Here is a 27,503-nt window from a genome sequence, read left to right on the forward strand (position 1 = left end):
GAATCTTACAAATTGGCAGTTAGCCAATCAAGCATGGCTGTGCTGAAAATCTGGCCCCAAACCTTACATGTTTCTAACCAGTTTCAAAAATGCTGTCATTACCAATTGGATGTCTAGTTAGATATTAAGGAGACTGGGAAATATGCTTCCTTGTGAAAAAAATTTTAAATGTAACCCGAGGTCTGAGTTCTCCCAGAACACGTTTTCCAAGAAAATGAACTTGTTATGTATACTTAGAACTCCTCAGGCTTAATCCAACAGATCATTTAGAATTTATACCAGATAGTTCCCTTCTAAAAACTCCGAGTGAGTAGGGCTTTGTCTACCTTCAAATATAGTATTGATTTATCTGTTAAAACTAGATAAAACAATGCAACCATCCCTATTGTGTGCACAGGTGTATTGTTGTAAAAGTGCTTTACACTGGTGTAACTTTTCCCACACGGGATGGGGCATAACTATACTGGTACAAAGCATCTTCATATCAGTGAAACTACATCCAGGCCAGGGGGTCTACCTCAGCAGTGCACGTAAGGCGGTACATTACGGGCTCTCCTGGGAACCGCAGCGGGGAAATGAGCAGAACATGGGGTCACTGGGCGGCCCCATGCCAGCAGCCCCTCTGGTGTGGCTGCTGTACTGCCCCCAGCCTTGCCCCCAGCCCTGTCCTCGAGCGGGGCTGCTGTACAGATGGAGGAGACCCTGCGTGGAAGGGTGGGGCGATACAGCCATGTCGGAAGAGCTGCGGGCGTGGGACCGTGCTCCTTTCACCGCTGCGGTTCCGAAGGTGCAGCGGGAGGAGGACAGAGGGGCCCCCCATCCCTAGATAAGGGGGGTGGATCATGGGGAGGGGACAGGGAGGGCATGGGGCCCCTGGGCTAGGGGCAAGGCAGGGAGGAGTCACGTGGGGGTCATGTGAGGAGGTCACGTGCCCCCCAAGTGCCCTCCCGTACCTGTAAGAAATGGATTACACTTGCACCACTGGTCTACCTGTGTAACTATTGCAGTAAAAAAAAATCACAATTCTAACTGATAGAGCTAAACTGATACAATTTTCAAGTGCAGACCCAATCTCAGTCTTTCTTTTAGTCCAAAAATCAACGTAACGGTAGTAACCACATGAACATCCAGGGCCTGATTCTCTTTTGCCTTTTGCTTTGTGTAGTCATTTACACTAGTAAAAAGTGCATGTAAAAAACTACCCATTTTGGTTTGGTAGCTTTCACATTTTCACCCACTTTAAGGCCCCTTTTACACTATCAGAGCAGTGGGATGAGGCTTTAGTGATAATGGGAATCAGAGCCATAGTGATTTACATCCATTTTGCACTGGTGTAATGTCTACACAAGGTGAAAGACAGTGGTGCATCAGGCCCTAGCATGTTGATGCTACAGGATCCTTTCCTTAAGGCTTGTCAAAAATTATTCCAGAATAAGATAGGGTATGAATTTACAGCACAGTAGCTATTTCTGAATAACTTCCATGCATAGGTCAGGTCTACTCTATAGGGCTAGATGGACCCAAGATACACAACTCCAGCTATGTGAATAACGTAGCTGGAGTTGACGTACCTTTGGTTGACTTATTGCAGTGTCTACACCACACTGGGTCAACGGGAGCAACTCTCCCGTCGACTTACCTTATGCTTCTTGTTCCAGTGGAGTACTGGAGTTGACGGGAGAGCGATCTTCAGTCAATTTAGCAGGTCTTCACTAGACTCACTAAATCGACCCCCGGTGGATCAATCACAACATGTCAATTCCCCGGTAAGTGGAAACAAGCCCATAGGCACTCTTATTCCAGATTAAAAGTACCTTTTTCTGTACATTTTTTTAAGTACCTCTTTTAGTTCATTCAATTTTCCAAGTGGATTAAGCTAATTCAGAAAAAGGCATTCTCATTTCAGAATAAGAGTGTGCACACATGGATTTATCCCTGGACAGCTATTCCTGAATAACTCCATATGTGGATAAGTCCTTAAAGGAGTCTTGGTCAGAGTCTAACTGTGGAGACAGATTTTAAAAATGTATACCCTACAGATCTCTCAAAGCAGCCATTTTGCAACACCAGCCCATGGCTATATCTGTACATGCATACCTGCCTAAATACCTAAATTGCAATATGTGCGTGCATATTTGCTTGCATAACTTAGATACATGCTGTTCATTCAACTATATTTGAAAATCTGACTTTTAATTTCAACTAGCTAAATTAGCCTTTGCAATTATCTGAAAGGAGAGTGAAAGAGAAATATATGAATATTTGCCATCATTTACTAATAGCCATCAGTGAGCTGGGGATAAAATATAATATGTAATTAGTGTCTGAGTGTTCCCTGATGGGGAAAACTCTATTGTGTTGCAGGATTTTATTTTGTTTTCACTCATTACATTTGTTAACAAATTTGGCTGATTTAACAAGTGTCGCAGCTTTCAAATATTTGGAAAAAGTTCAGAAGAGTCTTGAACTATTTGTTCTTGTTTTCATGCTGTCTGAACACAGCATAATATCACCATGCTTTCGCTGTGCCATGGAAGCTAATGCTCCTATTTATCTTTGTGTTCAAAGAAACATACAGCGTCCGTAAAGTACAAAATGTCAGTGTTACCTTTTGTGTCTGTCCTTTAAATCCTTCCCCACTTCAAGTTACCGCACTGCCATTTGACTCAAAAGGCAACTGACTCGTGAATAAATGAATTGCTCTGGATGATTGTAGTGGCTCAGCATCTATTTGATGATCCCACTGCTGTTTTGTTATTTAACAGAACAGCAACAATAATGAAAATCTGTTCATTTCTCTGAAGGATGATTCATTTATAAAAGAATTGTGGTACATTGTTTAACACTCAGTATTACACAAGGGTTGCATGTAAGTATCATCTACTTTTAACCTTTTATTTTTAATTTGCTGGGTAATATTACCTTGCATTTAGAAAGAAAAGAAACATTTCGCTTACATTGTGGGAGGAGAATGATAAGAGACAACTCAACGATATTGCTTATTTTCAACAGCAGGCTGTAGTTGCTCAAAGCTAAACTCCAGTTTTTCCAAGTGCACATCACAAAGAAAAAATAACTGATGCATTGTTGCACATGTTTCAAAAAGTGGTCTATTTTCAATAAATTATATAACTGTGTTGTGTGTGTATGAAACAGAACTGCGTTTATGAACAAGGACAATTAACTACAGAAAGGCATTTTAAAATCAGTACATTAGCTAAGTGATAAATTACTCATAAATGCTCTGCAATAAGCATTTAAACTTTATGCCATCTCATTTTGTAAAATGCATTAGCTGGATTATGTATTCCATATTCACCCTCATTTTTTAAAAAAATCCTTTGAAAACCAGACTAAGAAATAAAGCCTTTATAATCTTCATTAGAAGAGACAATTCCAAGATATAGACATTATTTTTTATTGAATGTAAAATAGAGATGAATAAAACCAAGACAAGCATCAGCAATTTTTACTTTACTACAAATAGAAATTCCTATTCATGTTTTGCAAACCTCCAAAGATCTAGTGAATAATATTATGCACATACAATACCATAGACAGTACACAGAAATAAAACCCCAGACCACATGGAACAATGAGATCAGTTTGATCAGCTAGATTGTTAATTTGGTTAGTGTATGTAGTTCCCAAAACAAAGCTGCAAAGTATCCTTAGAAAATGTTGCAAATATTTGAGAGTGTGGGCGATAAAAAATATTATACATGTACTATCGTTCTTCCCTTGGGAAAATAAAGTCTCCAAGCTATAAAATAAACCCTCACTGGGGCCCAATCCAAGGGTTATTGAAAGCAATGGAGAGAGTGCTAAGAAACCTCTTTCTTAGATGCCTGGCTGGTGTGTCTTGCTCACATGCTCAGGGTCAAACTGATCGCCGGATTTCAGGGTCAAAAAGGAATTTCCCCCCAGGTCAGATTGGCAGAGGCCTTGCGTTTTTTTCGCTTTCCTCTGCAGCAAGGGGCACAGGTATCATCTGGGCATATTTCACCTCTTCATTTTCCTGCCACGGCAAGGGCCCCGGGCATTGGTGGCACCTCGCTCTTTCCTGGTCTTGGCCTGTGGCTCACAACAGTTCACTCTCCTGAGGACTGAAATGCTTTTGTTTAACTAAAGTAATTGGGCTCAATATAGGGATATCTGGGTGAAATGTGATTGACAGGCGTTCAGTTCTAGATGATCTAATGGTCCCATCTGGCCTTAATCTCTATGAAAAGACTTTACTGGGTTTTGAATTAGACACCAAATCCCTTATACTTTGTTTCCTTTTAAGGGTCCTAAAAATGTTTGTAACTTTTGTTAAAATCAAGGTGAGCATTTTGTAAGAAATGAGGAGGATACTTCTGAATGCCACCCTCATTTTTATACATTCACTTTTTCTACAGTGGCTGCTTCAGGTAATTTGGGTATCAGGCACAGTCCAAATATTGGACCTCACTCAGCATATTGCTAGAAAAGCAATTAGGCAAGAGAAGGGAATTTTGGCTACTCAAAGGGGGTGTCTTCCCAACTGTTAACCACTGTCAGAACAGCTATTTTAGGGCTCAAACTTGCCAATAATTATGCATATAACTTGCCACATATGAGTTAAGTTATTCATGTGTGCAAATATCCTTTTTGAGATGGAGTGACCAGCACTGCAGATCTACACTTCAGATCTGCCACTTCTCTGGTTTACAGTAAATATGAGGAAAGGTTTTAATCTTGAGATATTTGTCATGACACTTGGTTCTAGCTGTGACATTGAACCATGTGTCTTTTCTTTTATGCAAAACTGGACTGTCACATTCCGGGGTACGATCCAGATCAGTGTGCGGTTGTATCACTGCCTGCCCCATAACCTTGGGTGCCTCACAATGCTTTGCTGTTGTAGTTCCCAGCACGGGATGTTCACAAACAGCCAAACAGCATGCAGGTCACAGTCTGGGTGTCTGTGTATAGGTGCAGCCCTGGTCCAGCATGCTTTGAATTTCTGTGCAAATTTGCTCTTATACCTTGCCAGTGGTGCGGTAGGACCTGCTGGGATGGCTGTAATCCTACAGTAATGGTCATATAAGTCAGCAAGTGAGTCTTCCCTGGTTTGCTAGAAAACACTTGTCTATGTTCTTGCAGCACAGATAACACCTCTGCCTTTTCAACTGGTGTTAACTCACCACAGAGATCAATGCTTTCCATGGGTGAGTCAGGTTGACGTTCAGTGAGGTAATGTGCCTCAGTTTCCCTTTCTACACAACAGCTTGTGTTGACCATAGCTTGCCTGCTGTGATAAGCTTTAAATCTGTTTACATGCACTAGCTGTGGGACACCATTACCATGCGACCTTTTAACATGATCTGTATCTTCATTCACCTCTTCTGTCACTGCAAAAGGTCCTTCCCAAGAATTCTGCATTTTAGTGCTTAGCACTAACCGCAGATCCTCCATTTCAAAAGAGCATTTACAAGTATGTTGGCCATACTGCACCTTTTGTTTGGACTGTTCCTGAGGTTAGTCTGATCCATTTCCATTAAGTCCATTAACTTCTGTAACAGTGTACCCTTCTCAGAAGTCTCAGATAAGATCCCTCACTTCTCTTCCATATAGAAGATCAAATGGGGCAAACCCTGCTGACTCTTGGGGCACTTTCCTATAAGCAAATAGCAAATAGGGTAACAATCAGTTAGTGACATTGTCCCAGACTCCGGTTCTCCTATTTGATTCTGAGCCTAGATTTTAGAATTCCATTGAACCTCTCCAACAGACCATTTGTCTCTGGGTGATATGGGATGGCTTTTAGTTGTTTTGCCCCAAACAACTTCCATAACTCGCTGAATAGCTGAGACCTGAAATTTGACCCACAGTTAGGTAAAATCTCCTTAGGGAAATCCAATCTGCTAAAAATAGCGAAAATTGCTTTTGCGACAGAATCAGCTTCAGACCAGTGAAGAGTTGTCACCCAGAATGTGATATGTACCTATCATTTCACTTTACAACATCCAAATAAAATGAATAGTTTGAGCCACTACCTTCCTAATAGCTTTGGCCAGACCTAGCTTTGGAGGCATGGATTTTATATACACTAGTACCTGTAAATGTTCAGATATTTAGTTTTGTCTTAATCTAGTTGGTAAAATCTTCAAGGCAGGAATGAGGTCTTCATATATGTTTCTACAGTGCCCATCCAGTGGGGCTCTGATCCTGATTGGGCTTTTGGACAATACTGTAACATCGATAATTAATAATATTTCATCTAGAAAAATCACTTAATCTAATTGTTAGCAGCACTGGTCAAATGGCAGAAAATCAGATTGTCAAATACAACTAAATATAAGTACAATGTTCAGTTCACTAAGATTTGTGGGGTCAGTTTGTTTGTTGTTTGCAATTTTTCATTGCAATGACCGTTGGACATTCTTCAAAATGTTCACAAATTCTCAATATTTCACAAATTTTAGAGCAGATGATTGTGCAGCTGAAAACAACATAAAACACAAGCTCATTACAAATTACTTACCATTTGTTATTCTCCTGTTTAAAAATAAAATGTCATTCAGTTAGGGAGTAAAAACAGATGCCCAACTGCACAACACAATTCGAAAATATTTAATGCAAACAGTCATGGACAACAAGTAGTTAGAAAATTATTTTGTCAGAACTATTCAGTGAATGCAAATGAACAAGTTCATTCACAGGAATCAGGGTGTATTTGTGAATGATTTGCTAGCCAAAAAGGGAGTTGATTTTTTTAGCAAATGTTATTCTTAATTAATAGTTTGGCTCTAATCGTTAGATACTTCAGTGAGGCTCAGATTCAGCAAAGCACTTAATAGCACATGCATAGTTGTAGCATGTGCTTAAGAGTGAAATTTTCAAAAACTGCCCCCCCATCCAGTTTTTAAAAGGAGCTTAAGTCTCAATTTCAAAAGTGACTGTCAAGCTTCCTTCCTCACTCTGAACTCTAGGGTACAGATGTGGGGACCTGCATGAAAGACCCCCTAAGCTTATTCTTACCAGCTTAGGTTAAAAACTTCCCCAAGGTACAAACTTTGCCTTGTCCTTGAACCATATGCTGCCACCACCAAGCGTTTTAAACAAAGAACAGGGAAAAAGCCCACTTGGAGACGTCTTCTCCCAAAATATCCCACCAAGCCCTACACCCCCTTTCCTGGGGAAGGCTTGATAAGAATCCTCACCAATTGGTACATGTGAACACAGACCCAAACCCTTAGATCTTAAGAACAATGAAAAATCAATCAGGTTCTTAAAAGAAGAATTTTAATTAAAGGAAGGGTAAAAGAATCACCTCTGTAAAATCAGGATGGTAAATACCTTACAGGGTAATCAGATTCAAAACATAGAGAATCCCTCTAGGCAAAACCTTAAGTTACAAAAGACACAAAAACAGGAATATACATTCCATCCAACACAGCTTATTTTACCAGCTATTAAACAAAAGAAAATCTAACGCATTTTTTAGCTAGATTACTTATAGATTACTTACTAACTTTACAGGAGTTGTAAGGCTGCATTCCTGATCTGTTCCCGGCAAAAGCATCACACAGACAGACCAAAACCTTTGTTCACCCCTCCCTCCAGATTTGAAAGTATCTCTTTCCCTCATTGGTCATTTTGGGTCAGGTGCCAGCGAGGTTACCTTAGCTTCTTAACCCTTTACAGGTGAAAGGGTTTTGCCTCTGGCCAGGAGGGATTTTATAGCACTGTATACAGAAAGGTGGTTACCCTTCCCTTTATATTTATGACTGTGACTTTTGCACTTAGGAGCCTAAGTCTCATTGAAAGAGACCTAGGATCCAAAATTCATTATGCCTTGCAATGCTGAACAGAGCAATGCCTAAATACCTTTAAAAATCTGGGCCTAAATTCAGAATAATTGGGAACTGAAGAAAATTTGGGGAAGGGACTAATTGGTTTGTTGAAGAGCAGTGTATATGTGTGGTTTAATAAATGTGTCCTGCTCTTTTGCAGGTAAAGGCGATGTGTTTGGCGATATCTTCTGGAAGGAAACCACTTTGGCCCATGCGTGTGCCAATGTCCGGGCACTGACGTACTGCGATTTACATATTATTAAACGGGAAGCCTTGCTGAAAGTTCTGGACTTTTATACAGCTTTTGCAAACTCCTTCTCCAGGAATCTCACGCTCACTTGCAATCTGAGGAAACGGGTAATGCACTTGGTCTAATTCTCACCATTTCTAGGGGAAAAGTGATTGAGAACCGCTCACAAAGTCTGTGTGGCAAATAGCAATCCCAAATTTAGTCTTGATGTTTTCAGGTCAGTGCAGATTAACTAGACTTTCAGTAAAAGCTGTGGCTGTTCATTAATGGTGGCTCCTTAAAAGCTCCCTGTAGATCTGAAGTTCAGAGTATCTGCCGATGAGGGTGACATATGAATGACACTTATTTTCTTTTTTCATTCCTTTTACATCATATATAAGGCTGTGTTTTATAGTCCAATATAATCCAAATTATTACTTCTTCCAAAATGAAGTTCACCCTCCCATCTACTAAAATCTAGATCAGAGGCCTTGCTGATGGGACATGGACCAACTAAGAGGAATTTATTGATGTGAAATAATAAATTATACTCCACAAAGGTATTATGTTAATACCCGCTTCTCTTGCTTACTCAGTTTAGAATTTTAATATGTCGAGGTTAATCAATCTTGACAGTGATTTTATATTCACAACTCTCTCTTTTTTTAACCCACCTTCTCATTTTATAATCAATCAGCAAAGCTCACTATCCATGAGTCATTTCAAAGAACACTCGATCTGAAAATTAATTAGCTATAAAGATGTATCTTGAAAATAAGTTAACAGATCCTTTAATTCGCATTGCAGCTGCAAAATTTAATCTTTATGGAGGTGTTTTTAAAGATTGATGAGGATCATATACATTTGATTTGCATAGGAAAATCTCATAACAGTGATTTATAGATTATTGAGCGTTAACTGAAATCCTTTTACAGTTGAAATGGATCTTTTTTTTTCTATAGCTGCATCTAGGGCATCTCATCTGAAGTTACTGTAAGGCTATGATGATTTTTTAAAGACAATTCAGCCATAGAGAAAAAGGAGCTCAATGCTTATAGTAAAATAGGAATTGCGCAGCTGGACTGGTGGTTCATTGAGCCTAGTATCATTCTGGCAACAGTAGCTTGTACAAGATGCTGCCCAGAAAAAAGAATGATGGTTCTTTAGTGCTGTCAATGCAGCCAGCAAAGTACAGGATGTAGGGAAGTGACTCAGCAGGGGGAGAGTTGGGAGAGGTTAAAATGGGCCTACAGATGCACCCAGTCTGAGTTAAGGCCGAAAAAGAGAGCACAGCAAAAATCCAGTTTAGGTTTAAGATTGTCATCTTACCCTCTCTTGTAATTCCCACCTTGCTACCTGCAATGTGCTATGAATTGCTAGTCCAGAGCTGAAAACGCTGCTCAAGAACCTGGGCAGAACCAGGACAGATGTGAGACCAGGGAAGAAATGCTTGAAGGCAATTTCATGGGACAAGCTAATACAACTCATGCTGTGTCAAAATATAAATTTTGCTTCTTGTGACTAAAAACCTGTCACTTAAACTGACTTCCTGAAACTACACCTTTTCCTCTGGAGGCATGCCAGAGCTTTGCATTACCGAAAGCAATGTGAACACTTTGCTGACAAAGCAGTGGACTGCAATTCCGCTATTCACATAGCGGAAATTTCCCTTCCTCCAAGGAGGAAGAGGGCCTTCTGGCAGTGGGACCAGTGTGCTCCACAAGGTGGGGTGCAATATAAGGGATGGCTGCACAGATACAGATGTGCAATGCAGAACCGAGTTCCCTGCATGCTAACCCCTACGGACCAGGAGGTGCAGTCTGGCGAGCGCCCACAGTGTGGCTGCATGGAGCACTTAGACATGGATCCTCTGTGTTACAGCCATGGTAGTTACTACGCAGGGGCTGTAGTAATGGTGGTGGAGTGCCTATGCAGGCACTTGACACCCTGACGGTAATGGTGGGAGAATTCTTTTCACTGGTGGAATTACCCAGAGCAAAGCCTGGTATTTGGACTGAGCGTTGGAAGGGAAGATTTGTGCCAGGAGGATTTTCTTGCTGTGGCTGAAAGCAAAGAGGAGCTGAATTTCATAGTGAAGCTTATAAAGAAAGATATGTAGATTGGCTTTCACGGGAGAGGAGAGAGAGATCCCTGTTGGGTATGTAGGGCAGCAGTAAATATGAATGGATTGGCAGTAAAAGGTTCTGAAGAACGTGGCTATGTGGAATCACACATGATGTCTATCTGTAGCTTCTCAACATCCAGGAACTAGGTTTGGTGGGGGGAAAGGCCTTTTCCTAAAAGAACAATGCTGGGATATTCAGCCAGTCTGGTGCAGGGATTTCCTGTGCTTCATTCCTAGGCACTAGATAGATTTTTATGCTCTTAAACACCATACCCCAATCCAAAATCCAATTAAGTAAGTGACTTCAGTGGGTTTTGGATTAAGTTCCATCGGCAGAAAATGTTCATGCTTCCCCTTGTGTTCTATACTAGGGACAAAACAGTTAGTTTAAAGGTTCATTTCTTAGAAAATGTGGCCCTAACTATCCAACAAATGGTCCCATCAAGTGGGCAGAAGCAGTCGATCAGGTCACAAGAGATTGGACTGACAGGGCTGCACAATTGTATGACAGCAATTTGTGCAGTAGTCATTTAACCTAAATGGAAAGAAAATCATTTTCTCCTTTAATTGATTTGAACAGAAATATATTTAACATCTTTTTTTTAGTTAAGTCATCACTTCTAAGAGTCACCATTTAATTATAACAAACATCAACTGCTGGCTCTTCTGTGCTCAAGAAGATGGTTGTTTGTTTGCTCTCACTGTAGCAAACGCAGAGGTACAGAGAATTGTTCCCCCATCTGGTTTATTGCTTTACACGTGCGCACACATTTCTAAAGCACTCTTTGCTTCAGCAAGCATTAAGATTTAATCCACAGACTGTACAGCAATTGAGGCATTTAAAAGGCTAATAAATTAGTAATAGTACTAAGCCTGAAAGGTTAGTTCCACATGACAAGAAAAGAGACAGACACATTGAGGTGGAGAAATAATGTTTTCTCACTCCCCAATAATATCCAGAGACCTGGCATGTTGAATAACTTACTTAACAGAGCTGTGCAGCGTGGTATTACCAACTCAAGATATTTTGTTGTTGTTGTTGTTGGTTAGATAGTTCATCCATCACAATAAATTTATGGGCCCATAAAATGAGAGTGGCTGCTAGCTTTTCACTAATCCGGACTGCAAGGCAGGAACAGAACTTGGAACTTTTTCCAAGTAGAGAAAATAATTAAACTAGAAATATTCTTGAAAACTGTAATGAGATTCATGTCCATCTCTAAAAACTAAAGGTTAAAGACCAGCGCTTCGAAGGGCCCATCAATCAGTTACTAACTTCCGATGTGGGAGAGAATATTTATAACATGTAATTCATGAAATGTCTTTTGAGAATCTGTGCTCTTTGGATTAGGGCCTTGTTTTACAAGCTTGGCCTGTGGAGCAATCAGAGCAATCAGACCCTGGCAAGTGGAGTTAAAAAAAAAATTGTTAGTAAAGAGTCAAACACACAAAAATGAACATACTATTGGCGGCCAACATTTTACAAGACCTATTTTGAGTCAGCAAATAGGTTCCTGAAGAAAACAAGTACTTAGTTCAAATATTTTTAAATACACAGGTTTCCAGTTCTTGCTACCACTTCCAACTAGTGGCAAAATCCCCAGGTAGCAGAGAGATTGTCATATATTATATATTTTGTACGGTGTGCATTACAGTATGGGGTGTTGCCATTGACTTCAGTGAGGCCAATATTTCACCCGTGTTTTTTAAATATAAATGATTGCATGCTGTTATTTTCCACAGTGTCTGATCCAGTGCACAGGATAGATGGTGCTCAGGGACTGAAAAAGGGATGTGTGATGAATAAGACTGTACCTATAGGATCTCTGGCATATTCACTGTTGGAATGTGTGTTAGAGAATGCGGCATAGGAATGCAAAGAGAGAGAGGATACATTTAAGGCAGTTGGAATGTCTTTATATATAAATATATAATGGATGATGTATAATTCATCTAACACAGTTTAAACATGTGAGGTTATTTACCTGCAGATCCTCAGGTCATGTCATGTCATGGCCCATTGTTTTTCTCTATACTTGAAATTAGAACAATTTATTTTTTAATCAGTTCCCTGTTTTTTGCTAGTGATTTTTAATCTTAGACCTTAAAAATACCATTGTTTTCATTTAAGCCAAATACTTGTATCTCTTCAAAGCGAGTTTCATATTAACGTCTTTGTTGGTATCCACATTCTTGTCCATTTTGGAGGCTTTCCTGAAAGCAAACTAAATGAGCATGTGGATTTAAGAACATATTAAAATTGGGGAACCTAGAACTATATAACTTCCAGAGTTCATGCATAGTTCCATCTGCTTAAAAGTGTCCTGGGGATCTCTGATACTTTTGCATGTTTGCTGTGAAAAGTCATTCAGCACGGTGGCAGTCTACTTTGCATACAATTGTTCCCACTTTATTCAATGCAGTTTTGCCATTTATAATGAGCCTTTGTGTTGTGAGTTTATTGCACTTTTCAAAATAGATTCTGCACTCAGCTTTTCTTTGGCAATTGGTTGATAAAGAACATAGCATGGTGGATGTAGACTTCCTCCTTGTTAAAGGGTTCAAAAGACTTGCCTTTGAGACTAAGATCAAATTACTGGTCTCATTTAATCTAGGACTTTGGGCTAAATGGAATGGAAACTTTTGGGATGAGGCATTAGATCAATACAATTTTATGTTGGATGACTAATACTAAAATTTTTTTGGTCGCTCCTCATATGTGCATCATTTGAGTGTTTCGTAAGAAATACTGTAAGGATGTTGAGGGGCTTTGCCACCCATTTGGGGTTGGGAGGAGATTACCAAGAGGTATACTAAGTATAAACTGCAGTGGTGAACTATAAAAACTTGCCACTTTTCCCTTAAATTAATACAGTTACCATAGCATTCACTCATACTCCCCTATACTTTAATATAGGATGCTGTAGACACTACAGTAAGGTTATTTAGGTCAGTTTGTGAGTCCCCGCATTTACATTAGGCAGCAGTTACTCAGACTTAGTCCAATTAAAGTTGATGGGGTTATTTGCGTTCACAGTCTGGCCCTTATATAACTCAGGCAATTGGTGAGCTTTCCTATTCCTGAGATAAGCTGCCTCACCCCATTGGTGAATCCTTAGAAACGGTGATTCACTGCTTGTCCTGTGACAGTGATTCCTCTTTTGAGGTGTCACCAGTGGTGACAAAAACAGAACCCATTTTGGTTAAATAATTTTCCACAGCATTATTAATTAAAAGAAGCTGTCCACGAATAATGGAAATAGATTAGTCAATGAAAGATCCTGTGGAATTCATGTCTCTGTCTCCATGAGTGAGAACAGACCACCACGTGTATTCTGGCACTGCATCCTGGCAATCCCGGTGACCAAACCTGTCATTGTTGATGTTTTTCTTTCTTATACGGAGCATGATTCTCTGCTCATTTTAAGTCAGCGGCACAGGATCAAGACTGTATGAAGTCAGAACCAATAGCCCAGTTTCTATTTTGGCTTATAGAGCTTGCTGGGCCTTTGACTCTAGGTTCATTTTCAAACTGTGGGTGGCTCGTGCCTAATGAATTTTCATTTGACCCACTTCTTGTTGATATCAATTCAGTTCAAATACTCAGACAAAAACATTTTTGTTTCTTTATATGTTTTTGGGCCATGGGTTATCCAACCAGTCACTTGCCACTTTGACCCAAGGCAGGGATGCTTAGAAGGCTTCTTGCACACAGCGTTGTGAAACGTACCTGCCCTTTCGTTTACCAAAGGCAAAGACAACAACTTCAGTCACAGCCCTCGCTTTGGGATGGCTAGTAACTGGCATTTGGCCTATGACAGCAGCAAACTGCAACCCATTCAGCTGGGCTAGCAAGTGACTAGGGTGGGAATGGAGCCAATAAGGGGGAGTGGAGCCTGCCTCTTCCCACCCACTTGTTCCAGTGTAAGCGAGTGCTCAACGCATTCTTACTACCGTGTGCTCGGACCCTAAGCCCAGGAGCCTGGTGGGCATGAATATAAAGGGGAGCTCACTCCCTCTTATATTCCTCATGAGTGCATAATCCAAGTCACAATTTAGCCTTGCTTTTGGAGTTCACCACACTTACCTCTCCATCCCTATCTGCAAAAGGAACGATCGTTTTACACTGTCCCTTCCCTTCCTCGCCCCTCAGCTGTCCTTGTTCTAGCTCGATGTGCTCTCCAGGGAAGTGAGGTCCTATAGATACAGGTTAGCTAGACTGTAGGGTAGAGCAGCCATGCTGGACAAAAATCAATATGATTTCATTTTCTTCACATCCTAACAGACCTCATGGTATCCTTTATGACCTTAAGAAGCTTTTGTATATGACAAAAATGTTTTATCACCTGTTTTTGTTTTAGTGACAATTCCTTCCAGGTTCTTCCTCTAGAACCTGCCGTTATGTTAGCTTCTGATCCTAGTCTCTTAACTTCTGAGTGGTGAAGAGCTACTGCATCTAATGGCAGTTAATTACGGTGCAGCACTCTGATGTTAGATTATGATGTTTGCAGTGAAGCATTGTGTCAGTATCCAATCAGGTGGCATCTCTCTGACCCCATCTCATGACAAAGGGCCCAATTCTGCAACCTTTAGCCACCCTGAGTACACAATGGGTATGTCTACACAGTAAGTGAGGGTGTGATTGTAGCATGACTAGGCAGTGCCCATGCCAACTTTAATGTAAACTGAACAGATAACAGCAGTAATGTAGGCATGGTGGCATGGGCTTTTATATGGACTAGCCACTGGAGTATTTACCAGCTCCCTGGGCTTGATTTCTTGTTGCTAGACCACGCTACCTTCTTCTATTGTTACTTGTGCTAGCTAGATTAAAGCTAGCATGGATATGTTTGTCTGTGTGACAATCACACCCTCATTTGCCATGTAGACACTCATAGAATCATAGAATATCAGGGTTGGAAGGGACCCCAGAAGGTCATCTAGTCCAACCCCCTGCTTGAAGCAGGACCAATTCCCAGTTAAATCATCCCAGCCAGGGCTTTGTCAAGCCTGATCTTAAAAACCTCTAAGGAAGGAGATTCTACCACCTCCCTAGGTAACGCATTCCAGTGTTTCACCACCCTCATAGTGAAAAAGTTTTTCCTAATATCCAATCTAAACCTCCCCCACTGCAACTTGAGACCATTACTCCTCGTTCTGTCATCTGCTACCATTGAGAACAGTCTAGAGCCATCCTCTTTGGAACCCCCCTTTCAGGTAGTTGAAAGCAGCTATCAAATCCCACCTCATTCTTCTCTTCTGCAGACTAAACAATCCCAGCTCCCTCAGCCGCTCCTCATAAGTCATGTGTTCTAGACCCCTAATCATTTTTGTTGCCCTTCGCTGGACTCTCTCCAATTTATCCACATCCTTCTTGTAGTGTGGGGCCCAAAACTGGACACAGTACTCCAGATGAGGCCTCACCAATGTCGAATAGAGGGGAACGATCACGTCCCTCGATCTGCTCGCTATGCCCCTACTTATACATCCCAAAATGCCATTGGCCTTCTTAGCAACAAGGGCACACTACTGACTCATATCCAGCTTCTCATCCACTGTCACCCCTAGGTCCTTTTCTGCAGAACTGCTGCCTAGCCATTCGGCCCCTAGTCTGTAGCCACTCCCTTTAGCCACATGAGCAGGCCCATCTGCTGCAGTGTAAAGTTACTGAATCAAGCTCGGAGTTTCTCAGCAGCTCTGTCCTCCAATCTCTTGGCTGATGAGGGATGCCTCGCATTTTTGCACCCCTTCTAGGACACAGAGATTTGAATTTGAGGTGGCCAAAGCAGGGAAGTGGGTCGTTGGAGGGCTGCGGATGTCTCCACCGGGTACAAGAACAGCATACGGATTCAAAGAGAAAACTGCTCTGGCTTTCATGTCACCCCAGTGGGCCGCTGCAGAAAGTTGTGGGACTATAAGCACACCTGCTCCTGCACCCGCTCCAGGGTGCAGCGTGTTCCCCACCCCAGGCATTTGGCCAGCTCCATGAGTTGATGCGGAGATGGCTGACAGGTTTGTAGTCCTGCCTCCTCCTTCCCCCTCAGGTACTCAGATAGCAGGGGGATGGACTAAAAACCTAGCTAGCTAGCAGCTCAGGGAGGGAATGCAGTCATACCTGCCTTTGCATGAGCTGCACAAGGGAGAGGGGGAAGGCTCCTAACGTGCTCTCACTGTGCTAACACTCACATAGGGGCCAGGCACGGTCTGCCCTGTAGATTGTATGTTTGAAGCTCACAGAAGCTTATGCTGAAATAAATTGGTTAGTCTCTAAGGTGCCACAAGTCCTCCTTTTCTTTTTATGTTTGAAGTGTAAACTGATCCAGAGGTTAACCAATGTGCTAACGGTGTTAATGCTATCCCGAGGCCACATTAATCCTGTAAGGGACTAGCTGGCTCCTTTTCTACTGTGGATGTAATCACTCTGTTAAATACCTACTCTAGAGGTCTGAATCCTGCTTGCATTTAAGCAAGTGGAAAAATACCCAGTGACTCCACTGACAGCAGGACTGGCCCAACTAGTAACCCTTGGCCACACCAAGGGTGGCCTGTTAATTTTCAATAGTTACAAAACTTCTCTTCCAAAATGTAAAACAAAAGAGCCTTTGATTTCATTTGTCAGGACAATATTTCAGTGGTGATTTTTTTACTGGAGAATACAAGCCTGTTACAGTGCTTTTCCTTCAAGGGTCTTTTAATGTTACAGTACATGGGTGTACTTATGTGCATACAGACTGGGAAAAAAATCACATTTTTTTTTGCATGTTTAAGAGTCAGATCATCAGCTGATGTAAATGGAGTTATGCTGATTGACACCAGTGGAGGATTTAGCTCTCTGCTCTCTTTTTCAACCACGTGAAGAAATGCAATCTGAATGGATTAACAAATCTATTAATCCGTAATATGTAAGAGACCGAGCTCATTCATAGAAAAACAGGTTAAAGTCAATTACAATGGTCACTTGCACATGACTGAAAATTAATTACGTTAGCTTGTAGTTAGTTAAATTTATGAAGTTACACTGTGGGACGATCCAGCTCCAGGGTGATTTATTAAGGTGCACTATTTGTAAATTAATACCTATTTTATTCTGTTAACAATGCTCTCAAAATTAACGGATGCTTCTTATTTCACCCAAGCATTATGTAGGCTATCAAGTAACATTGATCAAAGATGGTTCTGTACACGACCTGCATGACCACTTAAATAAATAAAGGGGTTTATTTTAAGTTTTTGACCCTTTAAACATTTTTTAAAAAATAATGTTATGGTGTTTCTTCTCTGTTGTGTGAAACTGATACTTTCATCTCCCTCTTCCGCAGCTGGGAGGGAATAAGAGTATGCTGTGCTGCAGAAAGTGGAGGACCAATATCTCCATTTTAATTTTGTTTATTGACAGTAAGATAGCTTGGGTATTGCTCTCCTTTGATATTATTGGGAAAAAAAACCAACAGTGCAACTAGCAGCAAACTCCAGCAAAACTCCACTTCCAACACAGTCCAATAGGTGGGACATTCTACATCCAAACCATCCTGTATAAACAATCACCTCCATCCTCTTAAAAAAGTCAGGCGAACAGATGGTCCTTGCAGATCCAGCTCTTTCAGACCAAAGCGGGAAGCTGCTTCCACAGCTGAAAACACTACCGCCTGCCCCTTCTCTGTTAAATGCAGGAAACTGCTTCTCAAGGCTCTCCTCCTACCTCAACTGCAGCGGTATGGCATTGAGAGAGTCGGCGGGTCCCACTCAAGTAGCTTTTGCCATTCGTGAGTAATGAGCCCATCCCAATCTTGTGGTGATAAAATCTTTAAACCACAGTGTCATATATTCTACTCATTTATGTATACAGACATGTGGTGTGAATTTGTGTATGTATGTGGGTAGGATAGTAACTCTTAATCTGTGGGAACTCACTGTTTGGGAGAATGAAAAATATAATCATCTGGATCTTTTTTGTTTGGGTCTCACTTATTGGGCTGGGACAGAACCACTGAGAGCAGATTTTTGAAAAAGAATCTTGATTGCCACTTTAATCTCTCCCTCACTGGCAAATCATTCTGCTAGTATTTTGTTGACTCTGGTTCTCTAGGTTGTTCTGCTACTATAATACTTTCCCACCTCATGGGTCTTCACTCTCTATTTCTGTTCACAAATCGGTCTTTTGAGTCTAGAAATATGGTGCTTGGATTCTTCTTCAGTTAGGCATATATCCAAAAGAAGTGGAGAGGGGTTTTTACAAGGTTGGAATTTCGTTCATTTTGCTGCCCATTGATTGTGCTGAAGAACTGCCCTGTCAGGTCTATGAAAACAGTAGAGTTCAATAAAGCTTATTGGTTGAATGGTGGCAGTTCAAAGGGGAGAGCCTTCCTTGTTTGTACGTGTGTGGTGGGGGAGGGATAGAGAAATCCAAGAACACTACGGAGGAATTCTTATTGAATAGAAAACAAAGCTAATGCTTAGAAAGCTGTTTGGGTTAACTGGGAACAGGAGCATATCAGACAATCACTGCAAGCCTTCTACAAGCGCCTTGCCTCAGATATTGCCTCATGTGGAATAACCCATAGGAGAACTAAAGCTGGGTGGAAAAAATCCATTTAGTTGAGAACATGGGTTTTTCAACACATCATGTTCACATCACTTCAGGCTTGACAAAGCCCTGGCTGGGATGATTTAACTGGGAATTGGTCCTGCTTTGAGCAGGGGGTTGGACTAGATGACCTTCTGGGGTCCCTTCCAACCCTGATATTCTATGATTCTATGTGGTCAGGGAGGTGGGATTGGTTTGCTACCCACAGAACAGACAGGATATCCCTGCCCCATGTGAAATCCCTTGCACCTCAGGACATCTGTGTGTAGCTCCAGATAATCAATGCTGCTTCTCCGATCTTGGGTTTCCAGTGCCTCCCAAAGAGCCATGCTATCATGGCTTCTTCACCTGTGCCTAGCCTAGTGCATCCAGGGGACTTGGAAGGTGTGGAACCAGAGGACATTTATGCTACTGCTGAGAGAAGCCAGTTTACTCTGCAGTATCCCTGCTGGCTTCCAGAAGATTGGCACTTCTGAAAGTGGTTCCCCCGTAGTTCTGCCCTACCCCTGACCAACTATGGAACCGTCCCCACTCAAAACCCACAGAAGTTCAAGTAAGCAGAGTGTGCGTAGACAGGATCCCATGGGGAATGAGGACCAAGTCTATATTACCTCAGCCTCCTTTCAGACATCCTTTCACCCAAAGCTATAGAATATCAAGGTTGGAAGGGACCTCAGGAGGTCATCTAGTCCAACCCCCTGCTCAAAGCAGGACCAATCCCCAACTAAATCATCCCAGCCAGGGCTTTGTCAAGCCTGACCTTGAAAACCTCTAAGGAAGGAGATTCCACCACCTCCCTAGGTAACCCATTCCAGTGCTTCACCACCCTCCTAGTGAACAAGTTTTTCCTAACATCCAACCTAAACCTCCCCCACTGCAACTTGAGACCATTACTCCTTGTTCTGTCATCTGCTACCACTAAGAACAGTCTAGATCCATCCTCTTTGGAACCCCCCTTCAGGTAGTTGAAAGCCGCTATCAAATCCCACCTCATTCTTCTCTTCTGCAGACTAAACAATCCCAGTTCCCTCAGCCTCTCCTCATAAGTCATGTGCTCCAGCCCCCTAATCATTTTTGTTGCCCTTTGCTGGACTCTTTCCAATTTTTTGACATCCTTCTTGTAGTGTGGGGCCCAAAACTGGACACAGTACTCCAGATGAGGCCTCACCAGTGTCGAATAGAGGGGAACGATCATGTCCCTCAATCTGCTGGCAATGCCCCTACTTATACAGCCTATAGCGGTGCTGGACTCACCCCTGCGGCACCTCCTGCTGGTCATCCAGGGAATTAACGTTCCAGCCTCCAGAATGCCCTCTGCAGGCTGGTGTCCTGCTTGCTGCTGGGGCCCAAGTCCCTCCTGAACCCCAGTGCCCCCTTTCACGCCGAGGTGCTGCCACCTACAGTACCCCACACAGATCTGGGTCTCCCCTTCCCAGGGAACCCCCAACCCTTTACCCCCACCTCGCCTCTTCTCCCACAGGGAACAGGGGCTAGGGGATGACTGGCAGTGGCCATAGACTGCAGTGTAAGCGCCACTCATCATAGGCAAGGGGGGTTTGGACCTGCTGCCCTCTGCAACTCCAGTACCTATTTGGCCTTCCACTAGGCCTGCAGCCTGGGGGTTTCCAGGCCAGAGCTCCCCAGCTCCTCTGGTCTTCCCCCATCCCTGCTAAACCTCAGGTAGCTTGGTATGCTCCCAGCAGCCAGGTCCGTCCCTCACAACAGGCTAGAGAGAGGGTCCTTCTGCTTCTGGCTTCACTGGCTTTTATAGGGCCAGCTGGAAATAAAGACAGAGAGGACTGTGGGAGAAGAGGAGTATATGAATAAACAGTATGAGAAAAAGTAATGCACTGATAAGAGGCATTCTTTCTTAAATGCAGTGGCTCAGCTTCTGTTTACCTTCCAGCATGATGTTCATTACTCCAGTATTAGTGGTCCCAGTTTATTTGCAGGACTTTCCACAAGTTCCCTGCCCATACTGACAGCTATTCCCACAACAAGAGCTGGTTGAATGTAAGTCAGTCATTTAGAAACCACTTTTCCAGGCTTTCCCTGCACAGCTCTTAAACTGATATAGCTTGCTAATCACAGCAACATGCTAACACTAAAAAGGGACCAACCAACTGGTGATTGCTAAGTTTGAAGGGATGGGCTGGTTTTGTTTTTGGTTTTTTATTTTAACTAAGATTAATGAGTTAACGCAAACTTTTTGGGAAAGTTTCTTTTTCCCTCCACATATAATTTAACAACATTTTCCAGCACGTAGCATTTCTTTGCGGTGATAACCAGTGCAAAAGTCGTGTTCGGTTAAGGTAAATGTTAAGCATAAGGGGTTCACACTGGCTGTTGCAGACTAGTGAAAAGGAAGTGACCAGTTAAGGGTTAGCAGGCAGGAGGGTGCATCACAAATTGTTGTGAGCCATAAAACCAGCCTCTCTGTTAAGTCCATGGTTTTTAGTGTCCAGCAGATTTGTGAATTGTAGTTCGCAGGCTCATCTTTTGAAGGTGTTATGCAGGTTTCCGTTGAGGATGAGGACTGAGAGGTCAAATATGGTGCTTTATAAAATGTGTTTGCCCACGGGTGATATGGTGTTTTTGTCTTTTATCATTTTTCTGCGTGAGTTCATTGGGGAGTGTAGTGATGTTGTGGCCTTTGATGCACTTGATGAGCTACACCACATGTTGGGATAGGCATGTGTGGGACTCCGGTATCTTGAAAGGCGTGTCGGGGGAGGGGGTTATTGATCATAGAAGCATAGGTTTTGCATCTGTTTTGACAGGGTCTGGTGCTGCTTTGTGTTGATGCGTCCTGGTCTGTGGGGAGCTTGCTCCTGACGATGGGTTTGGTGAGGTTGTGGGGTTGTTTGAAGGCCAGAACAGAGGGGTTGGGAAAAATTTCTTTCAGGATGTGATCCCCATCAAATATGGGTTGTAAGTGTTTGATGATACCCCATATGGGGTCTAGTGTGATATGGTAGGTGACAACTATGGATATGCAATCAGTGGGGGATTTCCCCCCCCCATATTGAAGCAATTTCTTCTGGGATATTTGGGTGGCCCTGTTCATGGTGTGATCTACAGTACTTCTCTGGTGGAGTGTCCTTGTTTAGAGAAGGTGGTTATAAGTGTGTTTAGGTGTGTACCCTGGACTTTCTCTTCAGAGAAAATTAGACTCATAGACTTTAAGGCCAGAAGGGACCATCATGATCCTCTAGTCTGACCTCTTGCACCTTGCAGCCACAGAACTTTATCCACCCACTCCTGCAATAGACCCCTAACCTGTGGCTGAGTTACTGAAGTCCTCAAATCGTGATTCAAGTTACAGAGAAACCACCATTTACACTAGCCGAAACCTACAAGTGACCTGTGCCCCTTACTGCAGAGGAAGGCAAAAGCACCCCCCGGTCTCTGTCAGTCTGACTAAAGGGAAAATTCCTTCCCCACCCCAATTAGACACTGAGTATTTAGGCAAGACTCACCAGCCAGACACCTGGGAAAGAATTCTCTGTACTAACTCAGAGCTCTCCCTATCCAGTGTCCCATTGCTGTTGGGGATATTTGCTGCTAGCAGTCGCAGATCGGCTGCATGCCATTGTAGGCAGTCTCATCATTTCATGCCCTCCATAAACTTACCAAGCTCAGTCTTTTTGCCCCCACTGCTCCCCTTGGAATGGTTAGAAACCATCTAATTTCTTGTTGATGGCCAGTTTATAACCATTTATTCTTATGTCACCATTGGTGCTTCACTTAAATATTGCCTCTCCCTGCCTGGTATTTAGGTTTTCCATTCCTCTGATCATCATAGTAGCTCTTCCCTGTGCCAGTTCCAGTTTGAATTCATCTTTCTTACACATGGGAGACCAGAACTGCACACAGTGTTCCACATGAGGTCTCACCAGTGCCTTGTATAATGGTAAAAAGAAAAGGAGGACTTGTGGCACCTTAGAGACTAACCAATTTATTTGAGCATAAGCTTCCGTGAGCTTCTGAATGCATCTGATGAAGTGAGCTGTAGCTCACGAAAGCTTATGCTCAAATAAATTGGTTAGTCTCTAAGGTGCCACAAGTCCTCCTTTTCTTTTTGCGAATACAGACTAACACAGCTGCTACTCTGAAACTTGTATAATGGTACTAACACTTCCCTGTCTTTACTGGAAATACCTTGCCTCATGCATCCTAAGATTGCATAGCCTTTTCACAGCCGCATCACACTGGCAGCTCATAGTCATTCTGTGATCAATCAATACACCAGGTCTTTCACTTCCTTTATCACTTCTAACTGATACATTTCCAGCTTATAACACAAATTCTTGTTGTTAGTCCCTAAGTGCATGCACCTTGTACTTTGTGCTATTAAATTTCATCACATTTCTCTTACTCCAGTTTTCAGTTATCCAGATCTTCTTGTATGGTATTCCAGTCTCTTCTGAATTTGAAATACCTCCTAACTTTGTGTCATCTGCATAAGAACGGCCATAATGGGTCAGACCAAAGGTCCATCTAGCCCAGTATCCTGTCTTTCGATAGTTGCCAATGCCAGGAGCCCCAGAGGGAATGAACAGAACAGGTAATCAGCAAGTGATCCATCCCCTGTTGCCCATTCCCAGCTTCTGGCAAACAGGCTAGGGACACCATCACTGCCCATCCTGGTTGATAGCCATTGATGGACCTATCCTCTATGAACTTATCTACGTTTTTGTTAACTCTGTTATAGTCTTGGCCTTCACAATATCCTCTGGCAAGAAGTTCCACAGGTTGACTGTGCGTGGTGTGAAAAAACACTTCCTTTTGTTTGTTTTAAACCTGCTGCCTATTAATTTGATTTGGTGAACCCTAGTTCTTGTGTTATGAGAAGGAGTAAATAACGCTCCCTTATTTACTTTCTCCACACTAGTCATGATTTTATAGACCTCTATCATATCCCCCCTTAGTCATCTCTTTTCCAAGCTGAAAAGTCCCAGTCTTATTAATCTCTCCTCAGATGGCGGCAGTTCCCTAACCCTAATCATTTTTGTTGCCCAATTTCTGAACCTTTTCCAATTCCAATCTGTTTTGAGATGGGGTGACCAAATCTGCACGCAGTATTCAAGATGTGGGCATACCATGGATTTATATAGAGGCAATGTGATACTTTCTGTCCTATCATCTATCCCTTTTTTAATCATTCCCAACATTCTGTTCGCTTTTTTGACTGCCACTGCACATTGAGTGGATGTTTTCAGAGAACTATCCACAATGACTCCAAGATCTCTTTCTTGAATGGTAACAGCTAATGTAGACCCCATACTTTTATATGTATTGTTGGGATTATGTTTTCCAATGTGCATTACTTTGCATTTGTCAACATTGAATTTCATCTTCCATTTTGTTGCCCAGTTTTGTGAAATCCTTTTGTAGCTCTTCGCAGTCTGCTTGGGACTTAACTATCTTGAATTGTTTTGTCATTATTGTTGGGTGTGCTTCAAGGCACTGGAGCGCTTGGTCCTACAGCGCATATTACCCAAGGTGGAGAGAATTTTGAGCCTCGACCAAGCTGGCTTTTGCCAAGGCCGTAGCACATGCGACCAAGTACTCACGCTGACCACATTTGTTGAAAATGGCTTCCAGAGAAACTTGAAAACAGACACTGTTTTCATCGATCAAACAACAGCGTATGATATGGTATGGCAAACTGGCTTGTTCGTGAAGGTATCACGGGTCCTGCTACCTTGGGTCACAGGTGTCGTTGAACTGTTCCTCCACGATAAGCAGTTCAGAGTCCATATGAGGGAGCAGACGAGTGCTTGGAGATGACAGAGCAATGGGTTATCCCAGAGCTTTATGCTTTCTCCAACCCTGTTCAACCTCTTTAATCAATGACCTGCCAACAACAAAGTCATGAAAGTTCATTTGTGCAGATGACATCTGTTGCGGTACCCAGGCCTGGACGTTTCACGAGCTTGATGCCACCTTAAACCAGGGCATGATAACGTTACCTGACTCCTGTAAGACTTGGCACCTCCAGCCAAGTGTCATAAAAACAGTTTCCAGTTTGTTCCATCTTCATCATGACAGTGCAACCTGAGAACTTCATGTTTATTTGAATGGTCAGAAGGTGAAGCATGAAGTAGAACCATTCTATTTAGGTGTGACCTTAGCCTGCACACTGAGTTACCATGCCCACCTGAAGTAGACTAAAGTTAAAGACTGAAGAATAGCAGCTAAAGTTAAGACATGCAACAATCTTCTTGGCAAACTGGCAGGTTTATCATGGGATGCTCATGCTCCAACTTTGCGGATGTCAGCTCTTCCCACCTCCTATTCAGTGGTGGAGTACTGCCCACCAGTCTGGAGTCGATCGTCACATACCAAACTGGTGGATACAAAGTTATATGCTGCCATGTGTATCCTCTCTGGCACCCTGCGTCCAACACCACTCCTGTGGCTTCCAGTTCTGAGCAATATTGCTCCTCCTCATAGCTAACGAGGTTGCCACTGGCAAGTTACTGGAGAAAGTACTTGCCAACTCAAGCCTGCCGCTGCACAATGACCTTTCTAAATCACTGCTGCACGTTTGCCATCATGTCGCCCATTATGGTCTCATGCACCACTCCAGAATGTTAGGGTGGAAACATTCTGGCGAGAGGAATGGATATCTGTTATAATCCCCAACCAGTCCCTCGTCGCCGACCCCGCAATTTGCCCGCCTGGTTTGGACCTGCCCCATCGCCAATGGTCCCTGTTGAACAGGTTCCAGACCAGGCAAGGTCTTTGTGCAGCCAACCAGTATCGCTGGGGTCTTTGTGACAGCCCTTTTGTGCAGCTGCAGCACAAGACAGCTGATGACGCACAGTGTCAGTGAATGCCTGCTGACTAGGTTCAGCGGTGGCCTCGAAGAACTGCATCACGCCACTGAAGATGCTGTTGCTTGGGTAGATGACTATGCACACACTAAACGAATAGTTTTGTCTCATCTGCAAATTTTACCACCTCACTGTTTACCCCTTTTTCCAGAAATTTGCAAATTTTATTAGTACACTTCCACTTTTTCTGCCAAGGTCATTAATAAAAATGTTAAATAAGATTGGTCCCAAGACCGATGCCTGAAGAACTCCACTAGTGACCTCCCTCCAGCCTGAAAGTTCATCTCTCAGCATGACTTTCACTAGTTCCTTACCCACCTTTCAGTTCTCATTATTAATCCCCATCTCCAATTTAACTTATAATTTCCCATGTGGAACTGTATCAAATGCCGTACTGGTATATTAGACCTACAGCATTTTCTTTGTCTAAAAAACCAGTTGTTTTCTCAAAGAAAGATATCAGGTTGATCTGGCATGATCTATCTTTTGTAAAACCGTGTTGTATTTTATCCCAATTACCGTTCACCTCTATGTCCTAACTGCTTTCTCTTTCAAAATTTGTTCTAAAGCCTTGCATACAATTGAGGTCAAACATACAGGCCTCTAGTTACGTGGATCACTATTTTTCTTTCTTAAAAATGGGTACAATATTAGTAGTTCTTCAGACATAGGATACAACCCCTGAGTTTACAGATTCATGAAAAATCCTTGACGTTGGGCTTGCAATTTCATGTGTCAATTCCATTAATATTCTTGAATGGAGAGTACCCGGGCCCCCAGTTTAGTCCCATTAAACTGTTTGAGTTTGACTTCCACCTTGGATGTGGTAATTTCTATCTCCATATCTTCATTTCCATTAGCCACCTTGCCATTACCCCTAAACTCCTCATTACGCTTATTAAAAACAAAGACAAAGTATTCATTATGGGGTTGAGCCTTTCCTAGATTAATTTTAATCTCCACCCCATCCTCAGTGCTTAGCAGTCCCACTTCTTACTTGTTTTCTTTTTATTTATGTGGCTATAGAACCTTTTACTATTGGTTTTAATTCCCTTTGCAAGGTCCAGCTCTGCTTGGCTTTTGGCAGTTCTCACTTTTTCCCTACACTTTCTGACCTTCAGCAGGTAGCTGTGGTATCTGAATGCCAAGTTGTATATTACAGATTTCTTGGTGTGTCTGGGTTGTAGCTGGATTTGTGGAGGTAAGTGTGGTGATCCATGGGGTTTTTGTATATAGTCGTTTGTAGGGTTCCATTGTTGAAGCTGATTGTGGTATCTAGGAAGTTGATGCTGGTGTGGGAGTGCTCTTGAGAGAGTTTCATGAATGGGTGGTGGTGGTTAAAGTTGTGATGGAAATCTCTGAGGGAATATAACTTTCAGGAACAAGTTTCAGAGTAGCAGCCATGTTAGCTCACTTCATGCTGTAGCTCACGAAAGCTCATGCTCAAATAAATTGGTTAATCTCTAAGGTGCCACAAGTCCTCCTTTTCTTTTTGCAAATACAGACTAACACTAGTACTCCTTTCCTTTCAGGAACAAGTTATTTGTGAAGAAAAATCATAGTACAGTAAAAATGATCCGTACAAGAGTCTCTGATGTCCTCAACAGTTTCATTAATCAAACTGTCAGAGCACCTTTGAACTTTGGGGACTCTAATTTCATTTTGGCCTCTTACTAAAAGTTACATTATTATGCCAGCTCTGCAGCCGATCTTCCAGATGCAGAATATGTTCTTGATTAGTGCTTCATATTTAGCTCTGTTCCTATCACAGTTCTTTTCTGAATATCATCCATGCTGATTTTCTAAATTGAATCGTCAAACAAACAGCTGCATTTATTTTAATTGTAACAACAGAACAGATTATTCAGACTCTCCAGTTATAGTTCTGCTAATTATTTGTATC

At 42.3% G+C, this 27,503-nt stretch overlaps 1 protein-coding gene across 1 annotated transcript in view; it reads left to right on the forward strand.

Moving 5' to 3' along the window:
- Positions 1–27,503, forward strand: part of KCNH5 (potassium voltage-gated channel subfamily H member 5) — a 232,944-nt gene that overhangs the window by 179,946 nt on the left and 25,495 nt on the right. The window contains exon 10 of the mRNA XM_084630682.1: positions 7,981–8,177. Coding sequence (XP_084486808.1) covers positions 7,981–8,177 — 197 coding nt within the window. The remainder of the gene's footprint in view (positions 1–7,980; positions 8,178–27,503) is intronic.

Source organism: Lepidochelys olivacea (assembly GCF_965140295.1).
Source record: "Lepidochelys olivacea isolate rLepOli2 genome assembly, chromosome: 6".
NCBI lineage: Eukaryota > Metazoa > Chordata > Testudines > Cheloniidae > Lepidochelys > Lepidochelys olivacea.